Genomic DNA, 16,388 nt, shown 5'->3' on the forward strand with positions numbered 1-16,388 from the left:
CACATGTGAGAAAGACGTTGAATCTGTGAGGTCACGTGTTATGAGTACTCTGTAAAATAGCTAAGCCAATTTTTCCCTTTGTAGTTGTAGATTTAGAGGCCCCATTTTGATCAGAATTGGAGCCTTGAAGCTGTGATAAAATCTTGCTGGAGAAATTCAGCTTGTCTGGCAACATCTGAAGAGCACTTGAGTTTTCTCTCTACAGATGTTGCCAGGCTTGCACAGCTTCTCCAGCAATTTCTGTTTTTGTTTCAGATTCAAGCATCTGCAATTCGTTGCTTTATTATATTATTGTGGTAAAACCTTGCCCATTATCTCTATTTATCCTGCCCAAACCAATCACAAACTTTAAAATATCTTTGTTCACTTCCAAGTGTTCACTGTTCTACAAAGGTTTAAAGGTGTTCAAACTTGTTCAATAGCTTGTTTAGGTGTTCAAACTTGCTCGACCTTAATTTACTTTAGTAGCTCAAATCACTAAAAGCATCAAAATTGCTAATTAAACATTTTAGGGGTACTGACTTCAAAAGTAGTAAAAGAATTTGGGACACTTGACAGATCACACTTGGAGTATTGTGAACAGTTCGGGTAACCATATAATAAAACCGAGAGTCTGGGCTAGAAGGTCCAGGTTCAAGTTGCATATGCTCTAGAGGTGCAAAATAATGTGTCTGAACAGGTGAAATATCTATCATAAACACAGACATAGAGGCGCTGGAGAAAATGCAAAAAGGATTTACAAGGATAGTTACAGTACCATATAATTACAGCTATTGGGCAACATTAAATAAATTTCTAGTAAGATGAAGACTTTGAAGTGAACAAACAATGTTCAAAATTATGATTAGGTCAGACAGGGTAAATATGGAGACAATTGGCTTGACAACTCCAAAGTCAGGACAAAGTCTGGGTCCCAAGTGTTTGTTTGTTTATATATGGAGATTTATGGGCCCTTAGTCACAATTTAATTAACTAATCATTTTGCAAATATTTAACATAGTTCAAATAGCTTTTTTAAATTTTTTTTTATCCAAACAGGAAATTTTATGGGCTTTTCAACTGTTTTCAAGAACCTGGGAGTTCTATTCATAAAACAGATCATGAATGAGGGCAGTAAGGAGGTAGGAACAAGGGTTAGGGTAATTAGGTTAGAGGATGAAAGTAAGGGTGAAGAGATGAGAGGGATGAGAGCATGGGTGCAGATGAGGCAGAATGAGGGCGTGGGGAAGTTAAGGGAACCAATGGAAGGAGAGTGAGAGATGTTAATGTAGTGTAGGTGAGGGGTGATGTGTTTGTATGAGGGGGTGAAGTGGTGATGCTCAAAAAGTCATCAGAGGGTGTAACAATACACCAATGAGGCACTGATGACATCAGGAACACTAAGTCAAGATTTTCTGACAGACCTTTCCAACTATCCACTTTGGCCTCAGCCTACCTCCATTCCTACCTCAGGCCTGCTCCAACATGCAGGCCACTTGGGGATTGGATCGCCTGCCTGAAGTCAAGTTAGAGATGGGATCACAACAGCAAGAATAGTTCCATTTCCCAATTCCCCCCGATCCAATGCATGACTTCAAATAAATCACTTTCTGTAACTGAATGTGATACATATAAAAACATGAGAACTAAGGAAGATCATTTCAGACTATCCCCAATGTAGGAATTTAAAGAGAGTATAAATGATTTCACATGTGGATGCAGAGAATCTTTAGATAATCCCAAGCTGATTCGAACAGGATAGATACAATTTAAATGTAACTAAGAAACTATGTGTGGGTTGAAAACTAAGCAGTTTGTGAAGGTGACCTTCCTGTGGCCTTATGCAAAAAAGTGAATGATGCTGATGTTTTAAATGAATATTCCAGACAGTATTTCAAATGCAGTTAAATGTCACCTACCACATTGATTAATGAGTCCAATAAATGAGCAAGATTGTTTAGTTTTCTTTGTTTCCAGAATATGAAATTGTCCATTAAACAGTATATTGGCTCTAAGTTGCTGCGGTTGGATATCTCATGGCATGCTCTATTAGTGTTTTATTGTTCAATTCATAAATATTTTGAACTGAAAGTTACTGGAATAATAAGCTGACAATAATGTTGCTTATTCAACAGGGAATGTGAGAACTCGGTGAATGGTGGGGCCAATAGCCTGAGTAACCATAGAGATTTAAAGATTGAAAAGGGAAGTGAATGGTAGAAGAGAGAGACTTATATCCAAATTCTCGTCCTGTGGACTCACAAGGTCGGCTCCAGACTAGAACTGTTTTTTTCCCTTAATTGACAGTACATAACAGACCATGTGGTCCTCGGCCATCGATAGAGGGCTTCTATTACTGCGCTTTCTACATTTTGTTTTCCCTGTAGGAGGTCCATGCCCCTACCATGCTACGGATAATAAGGCTTTGGTGCACAGTCAAATTGCTACAGGAAGAGTACAAAATTTTGGATTAATGGGAGAGACAGAGATAGTAAAATCAGTGCATCCCTTAAATGTATATTTTAAACTCTCTAAGGCAAACAATAGAATTGAGACACGACAGTATAAAGTCCCCTTTGGAACCAGAAAAACTAAGCAGAAGCAGAATTTTCAAAAATATTTTTGCAGTACTAAGTTATAATCCTAACATTAATTGGGTGTCAAATGCAGTATCTTCATGAAACTTGCTTGTGTGGAAGGTTGCCTTAAAGGCATGCTTATGTTCTCTTGGGGAAGCCCAGCTTGGAAAATTTGTAGGCCTGTGGCTCAAGAAAGAACTGTAATGTTTGACATTTTAACTTATTTCTTTATTTTTCTATTCTTACGCTAAGAAAGCTATAATACTAAACTCTCTAACTTGTTTCTTTATTTTTCTATTTCTGTAACTAAGATTTTGTACCTAGTACTTTGTACTTTAGATAGTGCCATATGTGGCAACAACACTGTACACTTTTCACTGTACCCTTGCATCCTGTACTTGTGTACATGTGACAATAAAACCTAAGTTTGAATCTAAATCTAATAGTGCAGCAGTAAAATTGTGACCATTTCCCAATTCTTAAAAAGCCTTTTCTTGAATATGTCAGCTCGGTCTTCAGCTAAATGAGTATTTGAAGAAGAGGATTTCAAACCTGAGACAATGATCATGGTTCACTGGGCAACAGTGATCCTCCTTGCCTATACACTGCAGCAATTTGAACAAGCTAATGCAAGAATTTAAAATGAACAGAACTATATGCAGTTGTTTCCTTTGCAACATCTTACGAAACCAGTGGCAAGAAAAGAAGCCCGGTAATGTCTTCCTTTCCCAACATCAATGTATTAATCACTGAAAACCAGCTTGGTGGAGTGGGACATGTCACTTGAATATCTGACATTAAGACATGGGTGGACTTTTTAAAGCTTGGTAAAAACAGGATTTTTCCATAAGGACAGTGGAACAACTTTAAAGCTGACCTCAATCCTCCTTGAAGAGATCAAGCTTTCCTATGATACATGTGAGTCTCCTATCTGTGACCAGCCAAAATTCATTTACAAGGAACCAAAACATCAAGAGACTTTGTTTGAAACTAGCAAAGATGTTGTCCATGTGTCTGGAAGGTGTATAAGCCTCCAAAGTAATTTATCTACCAACTCTCCAAGCACCACTTGCCCTACATATGGCAGAGCTTGCAGACAGTGCAATGAACTAACCTCAGAACACCACCAACTGCACAGGAACAAGGGTATTTTCAATCCTGAGGGACAACCTGAGAACAACAAAGGAACTTATCCAGCAATTTATGATGCTTCACAATTCGCAGGCAACAACACCTCAAAACTAGATATTTTAAGGCTTTCTAATCACAAAGCTTCTGACCATTAAACTTGCCATCATTTAGGCATCACAATTTGGGCTTTAGATTTTGGTGTTCATAAATATTGACATTAATCATCACCTCAAAGTCAAAATATCTTACAGATATCATGATAGCACCTTGTAATTATTAACATGTGATTTAAACAAACTAAACCTATATTGTTCATCAACATTTATTTGTGGTAAATCAGCTTTAACCATTATATTTAGGAAACTTTACAATTTGGACCTATGCTTTGTTGAAGATTTTGTATTAAAGATATCCCAAGGATCAACTGAATAGCATACCCTATGAATGAGTTCTCACGGGGAGGCTTGGGCCCCCTGAGGAAGGACAGAAGGTCTTCTTCCTCATGGAGGAGACGACCATGCTATGTAGTAGGGACAACCTCTCTGTTTAGTATCATCTCCCTCTGCCTCTTCCTTGTTTCTCATACCTTGGGTTCCTCCCTCAATCAACAACCTTTTTTGAGGGTCATATCCACACCTGTCTGCAGGGCTCGATTATGGAGAGCACAGCAAACCACCATAATGGCAGAGACCCTTGAAGTTGGATGTTGCAAGACTATACCTGACTGCTCCAAATATCAGATCCAGGGCCCTCTGAGCTTGTGATGCCCGATCAGTTGTGAATCTGACGTGCTATCCAGCCTTGGAGAAGAGGGCACTTGCCCCATGGTTAATATGCCCGTGCACAGTCACCTGTGAGATGTGACAGAAGTCTCCACTGAACAGAACACAGATGGCTGTTGGCAATAGCTGAGAGAGCAGCAGTCTCCTTTGACACTGGTGCTCAGTTTTTGCAGGTCTCTTCACTTCTGCCTGCAGATCCTGTGTTCAAGGCTTTATCTCTGTCTTCACTGTATCCCATTTCTTTCTCTCCTCCAGCCCCCTAATGCCTAGTGGGCAGCACGGTGGCTCAGTGATTAGCACTACTGCCTCATTGCGCCAGGGACCCGGGTTTGATTTCAGCCTCGGGCAACTGTCTGTGTGGAGATTGTACATTCTCCCCGTGTCTGCGTGGATTTCCTCCGGGTGCTCTGGTTTCCTCCCACAGTGCAAAGATGTGCCGGTTAGGTGGATTGGCCATGCTAAATTGCCCGTAGTACTCAGGGATATGTTGATTACGTGGGTTATGCAGGATGCCTCTGCATGGGACGCTCTGAGTGTCAGCGTGGACTTGTTGGGCCAAAGGCCCTGTTTCCACACTGTAGGCATTCTATGGTTCAATACCCTGTGCTCTGCCCTCTTTATGAAGGCTGCTGTTCCTCTTCCCCAATGACCTGGTTTCTTGAGAGTGCAAACCCATTGAATTACAATGAGCATATGTCTTACCTTTCAAATGATTTCCTTCCTCTTTGACAAGTCGCCAACATGGTCCTTGCCTGCCTTCAGCTGATGTGAGGCAGGCAATTCCAAATTGTTAGCTGTCCCCAGCAAAATGCAGAGACTTACTTTAGACTGGACTTCAGTCAGCTGTTGATTGGCTTAATCAGTTTGTTTGGAAGCAGGGATGAGTTTTGGGGCTTGTGCTCCCATTTGTGCCCCTTACATATGATACAAGAACAGAGGCAAGAAAGTCTGGGGCATGACATCACTGTCATTCTTCCAGGCATTTTCTACCAAAGTTGGAATTTACACCTCAACCAACCAGCCAATTTAGAATGTCCCCCCAAATGGTGCAGTCATTTTTGTGGCAGGGATGTGCAGTACAGCACCATGCGTGCTACCTCAGAGGCAGACTGCAAGCGGTCAGGTACCCTATGGACAGTCAAGACAGGCTGGGCCAGATGCATGGTGCATTTTCGGCCTTCTAGCCCTTTCAACCTCATGCTTATTCTCCACACCACCTCAAGTTTGACACCAATTCCCACAACCCCGAGAATCACCATGCAAACTCATGATCCTTCAAGATAAATATGGACAAAAGAAAGCATAAAGAAAAAAAACCTGAAAAAACAACCTAAAGTCAACAGTTCTCTCCAGCTGCCAAACAGAATCCTATTAATCCTATTAATAGACGTAGTGTGTTTGGAGCCATTGTTGTTGATATTTTAACTGTCTGTCTGATTGATTGGCACTCTGGTGGGATTGTAGGAACAGCAGATTTTCAAAATGATTATTTATAAATAGGTGTTTTATTTTCTCTGTTCCACACATGCCATTGTTACAATATGGCTTATTTATTCTGTACCTATTATACAATGGATGAACATACATGGAATACCCATAAGATGTCAAGGGGTTCGGAGATTCAGGGGGGTGAATAACAGGTCATAACTGGCACTGAATTGGAATAGGTGAGGGATGGAATGAGCATGGGTAAGAACTCTTGATGTCATCTTCCAAACATTTCCAGAATCCAAGGGTTCACTAATACTCAAAGTCGACTTCACAAAAATTGCACAGCCATGAGATACCTACCCCAACAATGGTGCCATACAGACGAGTAGAGCAGGGAGTGGGTTTGCTACTGCACATACTGATCCCATGCCAGCCAAAATTGAAGACATTTCAAATGGGGAGTCACTCGTGGAGCCTGCCATTTTAAATGGCTCCAGAGTTGTTACAACATTGCTAATATCCAGCCTAAGTCTCCATAGTCAACAAGGTAAGTTGGAAACAGTTATAATAATTTAGATATATTAATGGATGAACTTATATGATTGTCCAGAAAAGATAATTAATTAGAAAGAAGGCAGGCAAGATTCTTAGTAGTGTAGATGAGCAGAGAGATCTCGGTGTCCATGTACACAGATCCTTGAAAGTTGCCACCCAGGTTGACAGGGCTGTTAAGAAGGCATACAGTGTTTTAGCTTTTATTAATAGAGGGATGGAGTTCCGGAACCAAGAGGTTATGCTGCAGCTGTACAAAACTCTGGTGCGGCAGCACTTGGAGTATTGCGTACAGTTCTGGTCACCGCATTATAAGAAGGATGTGGAAGCTTTGGAAAGGGTGCAGAGGAGATTTACTAGGATGTTGCCTGGTATGGAGGGAAAGTCTTACGAGGAAAGGCTGAGGGACTTGAGGCTGTTTTCATTAGAGAGAAGAAGGTTGAGAGGTGACTTAATAGGAAGATATAAAATAATCAGAGGGTTAGATAGGGTGGATAGGGAGAGCCTTTTTCCTAGGATGGTAACGGTGAGCGCAAGGGGGCATAGCTTTAAATTGAGGGGTGAAAGATATAGGACAGATGTCAGAGGTAGTTTCTTTACTCAGAGAGTAGTAAGGGAACGGAACGCTTTGCCTGCAACGGCAGTAGATTCGCCAACTTTAGGTACATTTAAGTCGTCATTGAATAAGCATATGGACGTACTTGGAATAGTGTAGGTTAGTTGGGCTTGAGATCGGTATGACAGGTTGGCACAACAGCGAGGGCCGAAGGGCCTGTACTGTGCTGTAATGTTCTATGTTCTAGGTGTGTTATAAAGAATAATGGTAGATTTTTTTTGCCAGTTCCTTCTTGAAAAACTTTAAAACTCCTGTTGGGTTTTACGGTGCTATGTAATTTGAAGTACATCTTCATGTCAGCTTATAATGTGATCATGTTTATTCAGAGGCTGTTTAACCCTGACCCACTAAGCTTTCACCCAATACTCTCAAATGTTACTTCACTGCAGGAATCTATGAAACATGACCATCATCAGGAGGCAGAAACCGTTAGCTGATTTTCTGCATCTGAGGGAAATATTATTTATATTTATATTACATATATTTTAAAAACACAGTTGCAAATGTTCAAGGTAGGGCAAAACCTGTAAATGCCGTGTTTTTGGCAAATAAATGCACTATGTGTCAACAGATCATATTCTGTCCTCCAAGACAAACATCGTGTTGTTTTCCAAAATCAGAATCTAATCTTGGCTTCTCACATCATGTGTAATTTACTACAACATACTCACTCTATAGGTGGGTTTAAGTCCTCTGGTCTTGTTTCAAAGAATTGGAGAACTTCGTCACACTGCGAGATATGGGCTGGTAGTCGGATGAGGGCCTGCAAATAATTAGCACACGAGATGAGAACTTTCAGATGGTTTGTTTAAAAGAAACCCAATTCTTTTCAAATGGAGGATCTGAGCCTAATTTGTTAAAATACAGGTTTATGTTATCTATATAAAATTAGGTATCCATCTTCTCTCCTGTAGATCCCAAAAAAAATCATTCACGAAATAGACTTTAGGCTTCATTTCTGATTCCCCATTGTGAAAATAATGACCTGCCAAAAATATCTAAGCAATATATATCAGTATATCACATAGCAATACGGTTTTAAAATAATACATAAATGCACTTTGTTTCAATCGCTACAGAACAATTAGTTTCTCAACTAATATTAAATACACGCATCATACTACTTTCAAGTAAGTACAAAGGAAGGGTTCAAAAGATAACCATAAATCACCAACACTGACATTTCTTCTTTCCTATCACTAGAAGGGTGGCTGCAATAATGAGAACTTTTTTACTCAGATTGTGGAATTTGAATTCAATACAAATCTGGAAAAAACAGTTCAATGATGAACATGAAACTATTGTTGACTGCCCACTTGATTAACTAATGTCCTTTAGAAAAGGAATTTTTGTTTCTAAATTTCAATGTTTTTTTTCCTGTCCCTATCGTAAAACACCACAATATAAACAACGTTTCATTAAAACTCCAGGAGGCCTCAGTTACCTGCTATCTAACACATTGTTTTAAAATCATGGTTCTGGGAAGATTGACTTTGTTATTTATTAAATCCCTTCAGGAAAAAAAACATTTGCCATTAATTTGAAATTCAAATGAAAAAAGTATACTGGTATTATTGCTAGACTACTAATCCAGAGACTCAGATAATGTTCTGGAGACCTGGTTACAAATCCTGCTATGGCAATGAAAGTCAGGAATTAAGACATTCATGATGAGCATGAAACCATTGTTGATTATTTGATTATCAGAAATACCTATTGGATTCACTAATGCCCTTTAGGAAAGGAAACTGATGTCCTTACCAGGTGCCTTCTACATATAACTCCAGACCCACAGCAATGTGGTTGACATTTAACTGTCCTCTGAGAAATTAGGGATGAGCAAAACATGCTGGCATAGCCATTGATACCTACATGCTATGAATGAATAAAAACAAAAATCAAATGTGTTTCATCACAGTGTCTAAGACCAGTATTTTAAATTTATATAGGTGCAATTATGCAGGAATGAATGTCAAGTAAGCTAAAGCAAACTGGTAAACTAAGGGATGGGTCAATAGAGGTGTATTTGGATATATTTAAAGAGATATTTTAAGATGCATAGAACAGAACAAGAAAAGTTCCAAGTGACAGACCTGTCTTTCATTAACGAGATCCAAAAAGATGGTATAAAACTTGTAGAAAAAAGCATAACTATACAAAAATAGGTTGGAAAATTGAATGGAACATAGAAAGAAAATTGACTAAATGATTGAGGACATGGTCGGGGGGAGGTGAAATTTTGACTATGAGAGAAAGCTAGCCACATATATAAAAACAAATACAAAGAAATTCTGTAGATATTTTAGAATAAAGAGAGTTAAAGTCAGTGGTAGTTCTATCACAAATCAATGTGGGAAATGCGAGATTATTTTAAGTTTTTACAGCACGGAAAGAGGGCCTATGACCCATCATGACCATGCCAGCCATCAAGAATTTACCTATTCTAATCCCATTTTCCAGCACAAGGTCTGTAGCCAAATGCTAAGGTGTTTTAAGTGCTTGTCTAAATAGCTCTTAAATGTCTTGAGGGTCCTGCTTCTACCACTCTTTTAAGCAGTAAATTCCAGATAACCACCACCCCTGCTCTGAACACTTTGACTCCAGTTCCTGATGCCTTCTACCAAGGGAAAAAGTTTCTCCCTATCGCCTATCCATGTCCCTCAGAACTTTGGACTCCTCTAGCGGATCTCTCCTCAGCGTTCTCTACTCTAATAACCGGAACCTACTTAGTCTCTTTTCATATCTGAGTTGCTCCAACCCAGGAAACATCCTACTGAATCTCCAGTGCACCCTCTCTAGTGTAATTACTTCCTTCTTAAAGTGTGGCTATTGTTGATTATTAAAGGGATCAAGGGTTATGGGGAGAAGGCAGGAGAATGGGGTTGAGAAACATTCCAGCCATGACGGATATGGCAGAGGAGTCTCATTGGACCAAATAGCCTATTCTGCTCCGATATATTAGAGATCTTGTTCTTATGATGAGAAATGCTCAGAGTACATACGGTGGCCTAACTAATGTTATATACAGCTCCATTATAATCTCCTTGTTCTTGCATTCAATACCTTAAGTAAATAAGGCATGTTTTACACTAGTCAAATGTCATCCTACTCTCTGCTGCCTTCAAGTATCTATGGACCTGCACAGCAAGGTCCCTCTAAAGCTCTGTTCTTCCTGATATTCTACCATTCAATGTGTACTCACGCTTGCCTCGTTAGTTCTCTCAAGTTGCATCACCTCACACTTCTCAGAATTAAATTCCATTTGCCACTGTTCAACTCATCTATTCTGTTATGAAGTTATTTACCACACCACCAATTTTCATTCATCTCATTCATCGGCATGAGAATTGAAGAGAGGAAGAAACTCAAAGTAACTGGAAATCACTTGCAAATTGCTGGAGCTATAGGAGACAAGTCTCCGGGTCCTGATGGATTTCATCCTAGGGTCTTAAAAGTAGTATCCAGTGGGATAGTTCAGGCATTGGTTTAATTTTCCAAATTTCCCCAGACTTCAAGAAAGGTCCTTTAAAATTGAAAATACCAAATGTAATTCCTTTAATCAAAAGTGGGGTGGAGTTGGGGGACGAGACAGAAAGCAGTAAACTGCAATCTCTTAACATTACTCATGGTGAAGTTTTAAAAGCTATTAAAGATGTTAGGGCACTTGGAAATGTTTAAGGTAAGCAGGCAACACAACCCTGTTTTATGAAAGGAAAATTGTGTTTAATCATTTGTTGGAATTCTTTGAGGAAATAAGATGTGCTGTAGACAACAGGGAACCAGTGCCTATACTAAGTGATGGTAAGAACTGCAAATGCTGAAGTCAGAGACAACACAGTATTGACCTTGAGGAACACAGCATGCCAGGCCAGGAAAGTTGACATTTTGAGTTGGGACCCTTCTTCAGAAATGGGGAGGGAGAAGGGAGCTCGGAAATAAATAGAGAGGAGAGGTGGTGATGGGGAATGTAGGTGGAATGGTGATAGATGAGTGCATGCAGGAAGTGGTGGGGATTGGTCAGTGAGGTGGGAGGACTGGATAGGTGGGAGAGAAGATGAACAGGTTGTATCAGGTCAAGGAGGCAGAGATGAGAGGGAGGCTTGGACATGGGATGAAGCTGGGGGTGGGGTGATTTTAAAACTGGTTAATTCCATGTTTAGGCCATTGGGCTGTAGGTTCCTGAGGTGGAATATGAGGTGTTGCTCCTCCAGTTTGTGTGTGGTGCCATTGTGACACTGGAGCAGGCCCTGGATGGACGTGTCACCCAGTGAGTTGGGGGGGGGGGAGTCGGGAATTAAAATTGTTGGCAATGGAAGGTGTTGTTGTTTGTCATGTACAGAGTGCAGGTGCTCTACAAAACGGTCTCTGAGTCTACGCTTGGTCTCATCAATGTAGAGGAAGCCACAGGGGGAGCAACGGATACAGTAGACCAAATTGATGGATGAGCAGGTGAACCCTTGACTAATATGGGAAGTTCATTTTGTGCCTTGAATGGAGATGGGGGTGGTGTAAGAGTAGGTGTAGCACTTTCTGTAGTTGCAGGGAAAGGTGCTGGGGGTGGTGGGGTTAGTGCGGAGTGTGGAGCTGACAAGGGAGTCGCGGAGAGAGAGGTCCCTACGAAAGCAGCTGTACTTGGATTTTCAGAAGGCACACATTGAGATGCCACATCAAAGTTATTGCAGAAGATAAAATCTTTGAGTTCTGTGGAAGTAGCATATCACCATTGACAGAGGTTTGGTTACCTAACAGGAAACAGAGTTGTTATGGAAGTGGTGGTGTGCCACATGGATCAATGATGGGGCCTCAATGTTTTACAATTTATAACAATAACTTTGATGAAAGGACAGAAGATAAGGCTCCAGATGACACAAAGACAGGTAGAAAATTAAGCTACAAGGTAAGGAAACTCAAAGGGAGGAGGATAAAAATCTGTGTCCCCATGCATGAAGTGCATAATGTTTTCATGCAGGTAGAGGAACTAACTGGAAAACCCGATAGATAAAACAGAATGTCACTGTTTATTGTGAGTAGAATTAAGTACAAAAGTAGGGAGGTTATCCTTCAGTTAGACAAAGTCTTTGACAGATGACATGTGGAGTACTATATACAGTATTGGTCCCCTTATTAGCTATTTGGATAATGGCACATAAAATTACATCTCCAAATTTATTGATGACATAATGTTAGGCAGCATTGTAGACAGTGTGGATGGTAACATAAAATTATGAAGTGATATTGATAGACGTGAGTGAATTAACAAAATTATAACAGATGGAACTCAATGCAAGCATGGGTCATTCAATTTGGATTTAAGAAAAGGTACTTTCCAAATGCCTTGAAGTTAACTACTATAGATATTTCAAAGAGACTTGGAGGTTCACATGCATAGCTCTTTAAAATAGAATGAACAGGTACAGAAAATAATCAAGGAGATAGCAAGAACTGCAGATGCTGGAGTCATAGACAACACAGTATGGAGCTGGAGAAACACAATACGCCAGGCAGCATCAGAGGAGCAGGCCAGTTGACATTTCGGGTTGGAACCTTTCTTCAGAAATAGGAAGGGGGAAGGGAGCTCAGAAATAATTAGAGAGGTAGGATGGGGCTGGGGAAGGCAGGTGGAATGGTGACAGGTGAGTGCAGGTGTTGTCATTTATCATGTACAGAGTGCAGGTGCTCTACAAAATGGTCTCCGAGTCTATGCTTGGTCTCACCAATGTAGAGGAGGCCACATTGGGAGCAGCAGATGCAGTAGACCAAGTTGATGCATGCGCAGGTGAACCCCTATCTGGTATGAAATGTTTGCTTTGGACCTTGAGTGGAAGTGAGGGGTGAGGTGCAGGGCAGGTGTAGCACTTCCTGTGGTTGCAGGGAAAGGTGCCAGATGTGGTGCGGTTAGTAGAGAGTGTAGAGTGGACAAAGCAGTTACAGAGAGAGCCATCCCTACAAAAGGGAGATTGGGGTTGGGAGGGAAATAGCTCGTCAGTTGTCGGGTTGGATTGTAGGTGGCAGAAGTAGTGGGAATGATACACTGGATGTGGAGGTTGGTGGGCTGATATGTGAGGACAAGGGGGTTTCTGTCTCTATTTTTGTTGGGCGGAGGTGTTGTGAGGGTGGAAGTACAGGAAATGCAAGAGATGCATTTGAGGGCATTTTCGATTACCAGAGGGTGTAGTTATGGTCCTTGAAGTAAAGTACACCTGGGATGTTTGGGAGTGGAACGTCCCATCTTGGGAGCAGACGCAGCAGAGATGGAGACATTAGGAATACGCGATCACATTCTTGCAGGAAGGTGGGTGAGAGGTGGTGTATTCCAGGTAGCTGTGGCAGTAGGTGGGCTTAAAAAAGATGTCAGTTTTGAAGTGGTCACCAGAGCTGGTGACAGAAAGGTGCAGGAAGGAAAGGGAGGTATTAGAGATTGTTCAGGTGAATTTGAGGTTGGGGTGAAACATGTTCGTAAAGTTGATGAACTGTTCAAGCTCCTTGTCGGAGCACGAGGCAGCACTGATGCTATCAGCAATGTTGTGGAGGTAGAGGCGGGGTATAGTGCCAGTGTAACAGCAGAAAAGGGACTGTTCCATAAGTCGTACGAACAGGGAGGTATACCTTGGGCCCATGGGTTTGCTCCTGGCCACCTGCTTAGTCTGTAGGAAGTGGGAGGAGTTAAAGGAGAAGTTGTTCAGGATAAGGACAAGTTCCGTTAAGTGGATAACGGTGTTGGTGGAGGGCGACTGGCTGGGCTTGCTGGAGATGAAGAAGCGGAGGACTATAATCAAGGCGGGTAATGGAGTGCTGGCCTTTATATCTACAGGACTGGAGTATAAGGATGAAGAAGTTATGCAATTGTTGTACAAAACCCTGGATAGACCCTACTTGGATGTTCTAAGAGCAGATCCAGGCACTACACTTTAGTAAATATATGCTGGCCTTACAGACAGTACAAAGTATGTTTTCAAGGATGATACCTGGGCTTCAGAGATTAAGTTACTCGGAGAAATTATAAAAATTACCCGTGTTTTTCCTAGAACACAGAATGTTACATGGTGACTGAAGTCTTCATGATATTAACAGGAATAGACAGTCTAGGCACACTTGGCCTAGACTGTTCAGGTGAGATGTTAGGAGGCACTTCTACTTACAAAGAGTGGTAGATGTTTGCATCACTCTCTCAAAAATGGCAGCTGATATTCGATCAGTGTCATTATTATATTGGTGATAGATACATTTTTGTCAAACAGATGTATTAAGGGATAAGTAGTTAGGCCGCGGATCAGCTATGACCTCATTACATCGTAGAAAAGGCTCAAAAAACTCAAAGACCTCCTCTTGTTCCGACGTTCCTAATTGAAGGAAGGATTTAAATATGTTGAAAACAGTTCAGAGATGGTTTACCAGGCTAATACCTGGAATGAACAGGTTACTTAAAAGGAAAATTTGCATCTTTTGGAGTTTAGAAGAGTAACAGATGACTTGATCGAAATATTTAAAGACATTGAGTGGTTGTGACCGAGCAAAAGAGATATTTCCTCTCATGGGGCAATCTAGAACTCGGGGTCAATGCTTGAAAATAAGGGACCACCTGTTTAAGACAGATCATTGAGATCTTTCTCTCCCCTTCAAAGGGACATCAGCCTATGGAACACTCTTCCTCCAAAGGCTGTGGAAGCAGAATCTTTGGACATTGTCAAGGGTGGGGTGCAGTGGGGGAAAGAGACAAGTTTCCTACCTTCTGTTCCTAGTTTGTAGGTCATTTATGATAAGATTATGACAGTGCAGTTTAATCAGTATGGTTCATTCTATAAATTTTTGAAAAATGAAGATCACAATTTTGTCATTTTTGGGACAATTTAATTTAAATTAATAGGTAGTCATAAAGGGGATCACATGGCCTACTGTAAATCCCACTGAACTACCAACATGGTGACCTGGTTTGCTTAGTTGGAATGTAAACCATGATGCCCAAGTTATTTTACTGAGGAGATGGTGCAAGATTCCTACTAGTCAATAATGGGAAGAGCACTAACTTTAGAGAGATTTCTCCACAGCTCACAAGCAGATGTTTGCAAATTCAGGCTTTATCAAGCTTTATGCTCATTTCCAGAATAGGATGGAGTTGCATGTTTAGAAGATAATTAGTATTTTAACATAAATACATGGTGCAGATGATACATGTCACCATGACGATGGGCATTGAAAGGTAACAAGTCATGGAAAGTAATTGTACAAGGATTTATAAGGTTTTCTTAAGGTTTCCTGAAATTTTCAGACAGATCAGACTGTAAATATCCAAGAAAGAGAGATAATAAAGAGAAGGCAGACCGTCTCTCTTACTCACCACACAGACTGCAAATAGATTTTTTAACGACAAATGCAGGAATCTAACTTGCTGTGGATTCAATGAGGCTTGAACATTTGCTTAGATTTAGCAAGAGGGAAAAAATCTTTCAGAAAGCCCTAACTGTAAAAATCAACTCAGAAATTAGACTTTATCCAGCTGGAAAGCAAGTAGGTAGCAAACTATTGAGAACTGAGGATATCCTTGGCCTGAATTCTTGAGAAAGATTTGTCTACTTAAAAGGACAAAGTGACATTCAGCTGTACCATGAATTTTTGCTTCTTTTAGAACTTAAATAAGGGAAACAGTTTAGTGGTTTAGATTATAAGTTGACTACAAAAATAATGTTTAGTCAGTTATTTTTGAGTTTGTTGCAGTAAAAGTCTTAAAATTTGAAATCTTGTGTAATCCGTTCCGTCAGTTAGTGGAAATTCAAATATCTTTTTAAAGGTTATTGGTCTCTATGTGGATTGTAACAACATACTTAGTTGGATTCAGGAACACTATGAGCAATTACTGGCACACAGCAGTGGAAATGAGAACCCTAAAAGCAGCAGAGATCAAAGAAAACTTGTGTGAAGTCTCTGCCCATCTAAACATTCTAAAAGCACCACAAATTGCTTGCTGAAATAAACCTGAAACCGTATACTTGATGGTTTTAGTACAGACAAATTTCCATACTATCCCGCATAAAAAGCATATTGCAGCTTTATGAAAGTTAAAGGAAAAGAAATGTCACCATTGAACTTGGACTTCATGAATTGAGCTGTGGCTAATTCATTATTCACATTTTATCAAATTTCTGTAGGGTCAGGCAGAGTTCAATCATCTGTTAAAGACATCACTAAAATCTTAGCTGCAAAGGTCAACTGCTAGTTTAATTGTAGCCCAAACCTCTTTCACCTGCAAAGCAGCCCACAAATGTGCTCGGTGATAATGGGAACTGCAGATGCTGGAGAATCCAAGATAATAAAATGTGCTGA

General features: G+C 40.5%; 1 protein-coding gene across 4 annotated transcripts in view; it reads right to left on the minus strand.

Annotated features, from left to right (window-relative positions):
* The window catches only part of sh3pxd2b (SH3 and PX domains 2B), a 266,404-nt gene that overhangs the window by 92,668 nt on the left and 157,348 nt on the right, over positions 1-16,388 (minus strand). For all 4 annotated transcript variants that reach the window (XM_048543297.2, XM_048543298.2, XM_048543299.2 and 1 more), the window contains exon 5: positions 7,742-7,833. In XM_048543297.2, coding sequence (XP_048399254.1) covers positions 7,742-7,833 — 92 coding nt within the window. The remainder of the gene's footprint in view (positions 1-7,741; positions 7,834-16,388) is intronic.

Source organism: Stegostoma tigrinum, chromosome 13 (assembly GCF_030684315.1).
Source record: "Stegostoma tigrinum isolate sSteTig4 chromosome 13, sSteTig4.hap1, whole genome shotgun sequence".
Classification (NCBI taxonomy): domain Eukaryota; kingdom Metazoa; phylum Chordata; class Chondrichthyes; order Orectolobiformes; family Stegostomatidae; genus Stegostoma; species Stegostoma tigrinum.